Raw genomic sequence first — 10,788 nt, forward strand, 5'->3', positions numbered from 1 at the left:
TTTGAGTTTAACAATTTTTTATTGGCTCAATAAGTGAAAAACTGATCTACAATGATTTTGAATTGTTAAAAACAAAAAAAAATGTTAAATTTAATGTTTAGAAAAGCATTTAAAGTCAAACATTTTGATAATATCTACAAATATTTATAGTTTATCTTGTTGAGGACAGTCTGTAGATAGTTTGGTGTTAATTGAACAACAATTGTGGGATGAAATTATGTTTAATGTAGTTTTACAGTTTTTGATGGACAGGATTTGTGAAAAAAATAAACATAAATTTGAAGTCTTTTAATTGAATTCAGCTTTATTTATACAGCGCTAATACAACAAAAGTGATTTCAAAGCACTATCAACATGTTTATAGATGATGAAACGCTCTATACCAAACAGAATGAGTCCACACACAGAATTCTACTTATTGCCATAAACAGATTGTGATATATTTTCTTCTGCTGTTACGGACACAAATTTCCTCGTTCGGTTCTTCTTGACGTCAAATGACGCTGATGCACATTCTTGACGGCTTGGAGAGGCTTCACACCACAGGAAATAAAGAAGAATGAGAAGACGTTGTCATGGAGACTGAAAGAAGACAAACATTGTGGACCCTGATAATTATTAGCCTGGTTATCTTTTTTTTTTTGGTACTGGAACAAATTTAGATTAGGGACAGAAAGATATTAAAAATGACATTTTTGGGGGTTTGTTGGACCCATTTCTATTATTGTTTATGGGGTCCAAGCCAATGAAAATAATTTAAAAACACCAATAATAACAGAAAATATGCATTATTTTGTTGTTTTCCTGAAAAACATAAGAAAACAGAATTGACAAATTACTGCTGGATCATCAATTCATCACATTAACTGTGTAAATGTGTCAATAGTGCATTATTAGGCTTTATTATTCAAAACAAAATATATATATTTTCCCATTTCTATATAATTTATTCCAGTAAAAATAAAACCCAAATGCTATATTAAAGGTAAAAATCACTCATAATGGGGCATAAGTGAAAATTTCAACCTTGAGGTGGATCAATAAATATAAATTGATTTACCAAATATTTTGCAAGTCTTCATATTTTGGTCATTGGAACATTATTAGACTAAGAACAGATTGATTTTAACATTGTGGGGTTTGATGCACCCTAATACAATACATAAAATAATCAAGCACAAGTAAAAAGTTGCTCAATTAAATAATACTCAAAGGAAAAGTGACTTCACCCTTCATGTTTATTTATTGGTAATAAATCTTGGTACGGTTCCCTTACATACAGTAAACATCTCATGTAGAAACTTAAAAAGAAAGAGAACAATTCTATCACAAAGGGAACTTAGTTTATTATTCACAAAGGCATCTGTAAAAATAAAAGGTTTGTCAAAATGTACAATAAAAACTAAAATAATTAAAATTCTGTGGCTCTAAGTACAGTTACTGTACATTTATGAACTCTAAAACATGCCAGATGTTCCATGTGTGTAACATCATAAAAGGTAGAAACCGTAACTATAGGAAGTGGCTTTGATCAGAAATGGAACGTTTAGGAACGGAATTAAAAAAAATATTCACAAAAAATAATACTTACTTAAAAAAGTACAAGTACCCATAAAATTAACTCAATTACAGTAATGTGAGTAATTGTTATCTATTACTTTTACCTCTGTTTTTCATAATTACTTTAGTGTGTTTTTACATTTATCGTCTCATTTATTAACGATTATTAACTCTGATGTAATTAGTTTCTTTTTTATTGCGCTGACAATAACATCTATCCTCCATACCTGCCTATCCTACAGGAGAACCTTCATCACCATCAGCATCTAATGAACCTGTTCACCAGGAATACCACACACTTGTTCTACCCGTGGGAACAGAAAGAAAGACACGTTTGACCGGGAAAAAGTATTTTTAGTTCCATTATCAGTTTGGTCCCACTGGGAGGAGGATGATGAGGTTATATCTCCTCTGGTAACAGGAGGTCAGTGTCCTCCTCAGGTCACGTCTGATTGGCTGAGGAGGACCAGTGTGTGTGTGTGTGTGTGTGTGTGTGTGTGTGTGTGTGGCAACGTGGGAGAAAAGAAGAAGCGATCACTGAAAGACAAGGGTAGACACACAGAGAGGAAGTGAACACACACACACACCATTATTAGTAATGAAGCTGCTTCACATCTTCTCAGAGAAAAGAGGAGAACATGCATCATCTTCACTCCTCCAAACACTGAAGCAGACGAGCACAGAGAAAAGGTACAAACTCTGATTTATTCACTAATTTTACTTTATGATTTCACCTTTTTTCCATCACACATAAAGTCGTCTCCTGCTCTTTATCTGTTTCTGAACGTGTGGTATAGTAACATTTAACTCATTTTTCTTTCATATGAGACAGAAATTCATGTAAAACAGCATTGTTAAAAATATGTACACATTAAAAAACGTTAATTCTAAATGTAAATGTTAAATCTAAATGTTTATTTCTAAATGTTATTTCTAAATGTAAATATTAAATCTAAATCTCAATGTTAATGTAAATGTAAATGTTTAATCTAAATGTTATTTATAAATGTTTGAATCTAAATGTAAATGTTCATTCTAAATATAGATGTTAAATCTAAATGTTAAATTGATCTCTTAATGTGAGTGTGTTGGCATCATTTTGTTGTTTTTCACATTCAGTATATTCTTCTTGTATTTTGTGGGTTTTTGTTGTCGTTTTGTGAATTGCTGGTAATATTCATTAACATTTTTAATTAAAATAAACATAAATCTCTATATTTTTAATGTTTTCATTGTTAATTTTCCTTTCTCTCTCTCAACTACCCCCTGTAGTGCCATTGCGTACCCCGAGGGGTACATGTACCCCCATTTGAGAAACACTGATATAGAACATGCTTTTTTACATTAATTTGTCTCAAATGTGAGATAAATTAGCTAAATATTCAGAATATGTCAGCTATGAAACAGTGAGTTTTTACATTCAGCAGGAAAAAAGCTAAATGTTAAACTTTACCTTTGTGTGAAACTTAATGAAGATAAATCACTTTATTTTGGTGTTAGACGGAGGAGAAGTGAGTAAATGAGCAGTGGACAGTCTGTGACACCATGGGAAAAAAAACAAGGAAGTATTTCCACTTCCTCGTTCCTTCATGTTTGAAACCACATCACTTTAGGAACTCCTGATTCATTAAGAAATAATCAATCACACTCAGATATTGATCTGTTTTAAAAAAGTGATTTATGGGTCAAAGCCGAGGCTCTTAGGAGTAAAAATCACAGTAAGTGTTCAGCTGTACTTGATCAGTAAAAATAATCCTTGTTTTCTGGACAAAATCCATACAAACATTATAGATATACAATTAAAGAGCACAGAAGTGTTATTAAGAGGATTTAATTCTGGATATTTCTATGTTTTATTTCTGAGGACAATCAATATTCATTTGTAGAAAGTCAGAGAACACATCCAAAAGCCTCACGGTGGTAAATTCATCACTTTTGACTTATTTTTGACCCATATGTCAACTGCATCACATCAAAGCGTTCAGCAGATGCCTCTGAAGAAAACTGACAGTTGACAGTCGAAACATGTCAGGAGATAAAAGTAAATTATATTTATATATTATTCAAAAATAAGAAAAAAACCTGCTGGAATTATTATGCGGAAGTCAAAGAAACATCAAAGCGTTCAGCAGACGCCTCTGAAGAAGACTGACAGTTGACAGTCGAAACATGTCACCAGAGCAGGTAAATTTCCTGTAAAACATTTGTCTGAATAAATAAAAAGACAAAAATATTGCTGGAATTATCCTTGACCCAGTGTCAAACCCAAGGTCCGCGGGCCAAATCAGGTCTGCCTGGATGTCCAATTGGACCTGAAACTACAATTATTGTGGACAGAATCTATACCTAGTGTTAATTTTCACTAATTATTTTGAATGTAAGATATATATATATATATATATATAAAAAACTCTTCCTCACCCTCTGCGGGCGGTCTCTCTTTTTTCCTCCAAGCTCGGGTCCTCTACCAGAGTTCTGGGATCTTGAGGGTTCTGCGCAGTATCTTTGCTGTTCCTAGAACTGCACTTTTCTGGACCGAGATGTCTGATGTATTTCCTGGGATCTGCTGGAGCCACTCCTCCAGTTTGGGGGTCACTGCCCCGAGTGCCCCAATGACCACGGGCACCACTGATGCCTTCACCCTCCAGGTTTCCTCCAACTCTTCTCTGAGCCCCTGGTATTTCTCTAATATATATATATATATATATTATCTTACAGTTATTGGTGGAGAATTGCACCATAGTAGTAAAATTTAAAGGAAAGTTGGGGTCCCTGAGGCTGGGGTATTGAGTGGAAAGTCCACCTATGTCTGTTATAGTTTTCACTAGACAAATTTGCATTGCTGCAATAATGCAAAAAATAATTACCAACTCATTCAGCTTTATGTGTTTTTTATGTGTTTATTACCAATGAACTCACGTTTGTACACATTACCACAAGCTTAGACATATGCAGGCAGTACTCAGAGAGAATAAGTGCATTATGTTAAGTCATAATCAGTTATTTAAAGTCAGAGTTACAGTGTGCAGAGGAAGATTTGATCCAGGTTCCTCATGATGTCTGCTCAGAGCAGGATCTCATCACACTGAGTGAAGCCACACACAGAAGTCTGAGGGTAACTGTCCTAATGCTAAGCATTCCCACTAAACGTGTATATAATCATAGGAAAGATGAAGATTGTAGCAACATATACATTATGGCTGTAGCTGCAGGATTAAAGCTTTAGCAAGAGTTTTCCTCAAAGTTCATGAGCAGCAGCTGTTACACACTAGCAGGACTAATCAAACACTAAGAATTACATAAGCAGCCAAATTTGTGTGAAAACCTTAAATTACATTAAAAGTAAGAGAGTTGGCATTTTACAAATGAGATATTATCATTGTCACTAAAAAGCAGAACAGTTTTATCTTTGAATGATGTAAATCAGTTAAGAGTTGCATTAAGTATGAAAAACAGTAAATTAAAAAAAAACAAAAAATCATATAAATAAATTTTGTCAGAGTGCATTAGACAGTGGGCAACATTTAGGTGATAAAATTGTGTATCGCAGTTTACAGTAAAAGTTTAAAACCTAATATTACATTAAAAGTATAGGTGTTTGCATCTCACAAATTAGAGCATTTTCACTAAACAGTGGAACATTTTGACATTTGGTGTAAATAGGTTAGGGACTGGCAGAGTAGTATTAGGCCAAAATATGAACAAAGGAAAAAAAAAATTCAAAAATGGTCTCAAAAGTCATAAAGAACATCCACGGCCTGATTTCCTATCAAATGTTATCAGGGGGAGGGGCTTACCTTTTCCTACGTCCAGTCGGACTCTCGGCCTGGTCACTGGTTGATCCAGGGAATCAGAGAAGAAAGTTTAGGTCCCGTTGCACCCCCGGTCTAACCTCTACTGTAGGTTAGAGGGCGGAGTTTAGGGGACGGTGACACTTTGAAGGAGATCAATTGGTTGTTTTTTAGGGGTAGTTTTCAGATTGGTTCGTGTGTAGAACAGAATGTGTTCTTGTGTGACTGAGGCTATTCCTCATAGAAAACTGAGCTTCTGATTAAGGTCCTGCAGCTCCAGACCACCACACCCTGCGTGCTGTTCCTAGAGTCGGAACCCAGGGGGGCCGTATACTCACTATCTGATTGACTAAGGCCTTAGTTATCACCGCTAGGTATCCAGCCTCAGTCAAGTCAATCAGACTGAAGAGTTGGTTGATCCTCTCAGGTTGGGGTGGTCTGGGTCTCTACCAGCTCTAAGTGGTTCCTATAAAGTTTGCTTGTTTTTTTTTTTTAAAAAATACTTTTTGTCGCCTAGACCTGGAAGATCATGGTAGTCTTGGCGGCTGCTGGTTGGTTCTTCCTGGTGGTGGTTGATTATTCTTCATAATGGTTGGTTCTTCCTGGTAAAGGTTGGTTCTTCCTGGTGGTGGTTGATTTTTCTTCGTAATGGTTGGTTCTTCCTGGTAATGGTTGGTTCTTCCTGGTAATGGTTGGTTCTTCCTGGTGATGGTTGGTTCTGGCTTGTGGGAGGACCTCAATCTTCACTTGCAGTGCGTCCGTTGTCCTCTAGGTGGCTTTGTGTTTGGTGGTAGTCAATTCTGGTGCAGTCTTGTTCCCTCATGGTGTGGGAACATCTTTTCTTTCTTTTTTTTGTTCCCTGGGCTCCAAAGAACTTTGAGTAGTTGGTGTATTAAATATAATCTGTTTAGAGGTTGTTTTTATGTTCAAAGGTAGAATTTGAATTGTTTATTTATTTTTTAATAAGCTCCCATCATGCTTTGCTGTTTTCAATTTTAATTTGGTGAGACAAATGTGTATTTTCAATGGTCAAAATTGTTGTATTTTTGTTTTGTAAATACACCTTATGTGATTTTTGTATGTTGGTAAGTTAATATTTTACAGATTATTTGTTTGTTTGTTGTTGTTTCTGAACTCAGAAGTGATGTCCTTGTCTTTCCCTGTGGCGTCTGTTCCTCTTCTTTGTTGGTTTAGATCCCCTAATAAATGGTGAGTGTGTTTTATGTTTGGTCAATGTTGGTTAAATAACTGTAGATTTTTTTTGGATAGAGCTTTTATTTTATGATTGTTATTTTTTTTATTTGGCAGTCTGTTAACTGTTAACCTAACACAAGAAATGAGCATCACCAGGGCCCAGTTGTTCAAAGGTAATCTGATCGGATTTTGGATTATGGATTGGTTTAAATCTTGAAAATGGGTTGATCAAAACCAAAAATGGATTCTGAGATTGGATTAGATCACGTAATCCAATCTTGGTTTTGATCTGGATAAAACCCTCAGTTTGAATTGTTCAAAACTTTTTAGTAGGATCAGGATAACTTTGATCCAAAAAAACAGGATTATTCTGATCCCAGCAGTTGGGAGGATTCAGGGGGGATTTCAGGAACAAAATGCAATTTTAATTCAATTCAAACTGGTCAAATAATTAACATTCATCGTGTAGTAAATATACATTTATGTATTGATATTTTTTAACCTAGTTTTCAAACCATACAGTTGACATTTTATACTACTTTGCATCACAGACCAGTAATGTAGAAATAAAATAATCCACTCAATAGCTGTCAAAATCAAACAAAAGAGTATTCCATTCTAATTCTAATTAAAAACTTCATATTCACAGACACATCCAAAAATCATTGTTCAAAAATAGTTTCTGACAATGGCATCCCTTACTGCATGACCAGTCACTCTCTCATTCTGAGAAAAAGTCAGAGGTATGTCTTCGTTTTCAGCTGACTCAGCAGGTGCATCATTAACCTCATCACAGAGAGGGACATTCAGCTTTGTAGCAATATTGTGCAGGACAATACAAGCAAGTATTATGTTACACACTCCTTAGGGTTCCACTCGCAAAACGCCTCTTCAGAACTCCATGTAGACGCTCAATGGCACACCTTGTTTTGGAATGAGCAGTGTTGAAGTGTGCCTGCTCAGGTGTGTTTGGTGCAAGAAAAGGGGTCATCAGCCATGGTAGGAGCGGATAGGCACTGTCCCCTAATATTATGCCATCTGGTCGGTTGGTCTGGAGCTTTCTGTATAGAGCGCTTTCCCTCAGGATACGTGCGTCGTGGACAGACCCAGGCCACTTCACAACACAGTTTGTGATGAGGAGGTCAGCATCACCCACAAGTTGTATGTTTATGCTGTGCCTTCCCTTCCTGTTGATGTACTCCCACTCTCTCTCATGGGGGGCTTGTATACACACATGAGTGCAATCAATAACCCCAATAGTATTGGGCATGTTCCCCAAGAGTAAGAACTTGTGCTTGGTCTGGGAAATCTGGTCATCCCTTGGAAAACAAACAAACTGATTGACCAGGCTGGCGAAAGTTACTGACTCAGCTTTCACCACCTTACTCACAGTTGATTTGTCCACTCCTATACTGTCACCAACAACTTGGTAAAAAGACCCAGATGCATAGAAACACAGAGCAATGAGGACCTGCTCTTCCACTGACAAACTGTGACTCCTTCTGGTTCTGCGTTGAAGCTCTGGCCTGACAAGGTGAATACACTGACTATGTTCTTGACATTATTGGAGGGGAGCATTCACAAGCTCTACATGGGATTCAAGGTGTTGCAGGCGATGGTGAGCCCACAGCTGAAGGGAAAGGTGAATCAGATCCTACTGATGCAGAGGTAACGGTGATCCTTGATCTCAGTACAGTTACTGTGGAAGAAGTTGGAAAAGGTGGATCTGCACAAGTAGAGACACTTACCACTGCAACAGGAAATCAAAGAGGCTTAAAATGTCCTTTGTCAAACAAAGATGATGATGATGCCTACAGGGCACTTCTTAAAAGAGAAACTGAACGAGCAGAGGTACAGATTGGCCTGGTAGAGGAACAGACTGCAGCAAACCAAAGCCAAACTTGAGATTCGTCTTCTGAAAGCACATCTTCAAATGTCTGATCATTCCACAGAAGAAGAAGGCTGAATGTGTGTGTGCTTTCCTCATGTTTCAAGGTTGAATTTGAAATATGGAATGTGATATGGTCTGGCTGGTCAAAAGATACTGAAAATGGAATGTTTGTGTTTTCTGTGCTTTCTTTTTGTTTCTTCAAATGAATACACTTTGAGTTACTCCATGCTGGCTATTCTACTTGTTTGTTTTTACGCACCTAGTGGCCTTCAATGTGATATGCATCTAATTTAGAGCACACATTATCTGGATTTGGTAATCTTGAAAATTTGGATTTGGATCAGACTGATCTAATCCTACTTTGCTTTGAACAACTGGGATAAAACTGAGACAGATTACATGATCCTGGATAACAAAAGAGGGATTTAAGAATCTGGATAGTTTTTATCCAGATTACACCTTATGAACAACTGGGCCCTGGAGCACGTGCAATCTACTCACTCTCATGCTGCGTTCAAGGACCCTCGGAACTCTGCAATTCAGCTTTAAAACTCCGACTTCAGTGTTGCTGACGCAGCACGTCCAAAATATCTCACAAACATGGCTGAAATAAATCATATTAACAATAAAGACAACACTGTTTATGTATTTAAAACTGTATTTTTTCAGAATAGTCATTTTTTGTACTTGTCCAACAAAGCAAGGCAACAATATGTAGCACATTTATACATTGTTACAACGTTGTTTTTAAATGAAATGTTTATATTTTTACCATTTTAATGTATTTCTATAATCAACTAAATAAAAACAATTTAAAGAAACATGAATAAAATGTGTCTGGTGTAAAATATGTTTGGTTGGTAACTTTAAGAATCTACTAGTCATGTTGGCTGCTGATCTAAAAAGTTCATTTAAAGCTCTGATACATAGAATATAGACAGTGTTTCACCTAAACTACTATTTTATTCATTTTATATGTTTATTTAAATCATTTTGTGTATTTTTGTCATTAATTCATACATTATTTTTATGTTTGTTGTCCTTTTGTCTATTTTAATGTAATTTTATGTTTTTATTCATTTACTTTATTTTTCTTGTCATTTTATAAATTTCTCTGTTATTTTTTGTGTTTTATATTTTTGTGTTTCTTTTTATCACTTTGTTTGTTTACTTTGGGGGGGCCACACAAAATTAGACCATGGACCGCATGTGGCCCCCGAGCCTCCTGTTGTCCATGTCTGACCTAGAGGTGATAAAATTAGTGATATATATATATATACATGTATTTAATCAGTGACTTAAACACTGAAATGAAGTCAACACAACTCATTATTACTTAGTTTATGATTATTTTTCACTGACGTGTCAAATCCAGGGGGACACGACTTTTTATTAGGTGTGTTTGGTTTATTGTATTTAACTTATTGTTTATGGAGGTAGATTTGTGTCTTTATTATTCAATCAAAGAAAATAAATGTTAAAATGAATAAAATCATATTTTGCACCTAAAAAAATGTACATTTGAATACTTTTATTAGATTGAAGTGATTTTTCTTGAATAATAAAGACACAAATGTACGTCCATCATCTCTTTCCATGACTTCAGATAAACACACAGGTTGTAACTTTATTCACTGATGGATATTTACAGGTGTTAGAAATGAACCAAAGTCAAAGAGTGGCTCATACCCAGATATTTCCCTGCAGAGGCCCTGGAGTCCACAGCCACGATGACTCCGTGTCTGAACTTGAAGGCCAGGGTGGTGGTGCCGTGGTTCAGTTCGATACAAACTCCTCCGTCACGGTTACAGGACTGTACAAACCCCGAGGGCTGAGGACGTGACACCAAAGAAGGGTTGAATGACACTCCACGAGGGTTTATTACACACATCTGGGTTGATCTGATAGTTCTTAGACTTTGTGCGTCTTTACGCGCCGCGGACGCATGGAGACGCACAAAGTCAGGTGATACACCGCGTCTGACGCTCTGCTGTTACAGCAGCTACAGCTTTGATTTGAAATAATGAAAAAGTCTGTGTTTTACTCACGTCTACACCCAAAGGAACAGAGAACTGCTGAGTCATGGTACCAAAGCTGTAGTGGTTGGGTCTGTCCATGAGATCCGTCTGTCCCGGAGCAATAATGTGTCCCCGGAGGTCAGAATAGGGTTTGTACCCACTGACATCAAACAGAGCCATACTTTAAAACACCTGGAGGAACCAAACTAATCAATAAATCAACTCATAAATATACAGTTTGGTGAATACATGATCGATGATTTTCCAGCAGCAAATTCCAAAGTGAAAGAGATTTGAACAAATGTCAAACTTTTGTCGTGTTTGTGTTTTATAA

The 10,788-nt window shown here is 36.3% G+C and overlaps 1 protein-coding gene across 1 annotated transcript; it reads right to left on the reverse strand.

The window, feature by feature from the left end:
• Positions 1-8,922: 8,922 nt before the first annotated feature.
• LOC114458949 (proteasome subunit beta type-8-like) lies at positions 8,923-10,717 on the reverse strand. The gene is made up of 3 exons (XM_028441338.1): positions 10,485-10,717; positions 10,126-10,267; positions 8,923-9,040 (listed from the first exon to the last, which is right to left on the reverse strand). Exons 1-3 carry the CDS (start codon positions 10,632-10,634, stop codon positions 8,982-8,984), a joined length of 351 nt encoding a protein of 116 aa, XP_028297139.1. The 5' UTR covers positions 10,635-10,717; the 3' UTR covers positions 8,923-8,981.
• Positions 10,718-10,788: the final 71 nt, after the last annotated feature.

The sequence above is a fragment of the Gouania willdenowi genome, unplaced genomic scaffold, assembly GCF_900634775.1.
Source record: "Gouania willdenowi unplaced genomic scaffold, fGouWil2.1 scaffold_217_arrow_ctg1, whole genome shotgun sequence".
NCBI lineage: Eukaryota > Metazoa > Chordata > Actinopteri > Blenniiformes > Gobiesocidae > Gouania > Gouania willdenowi.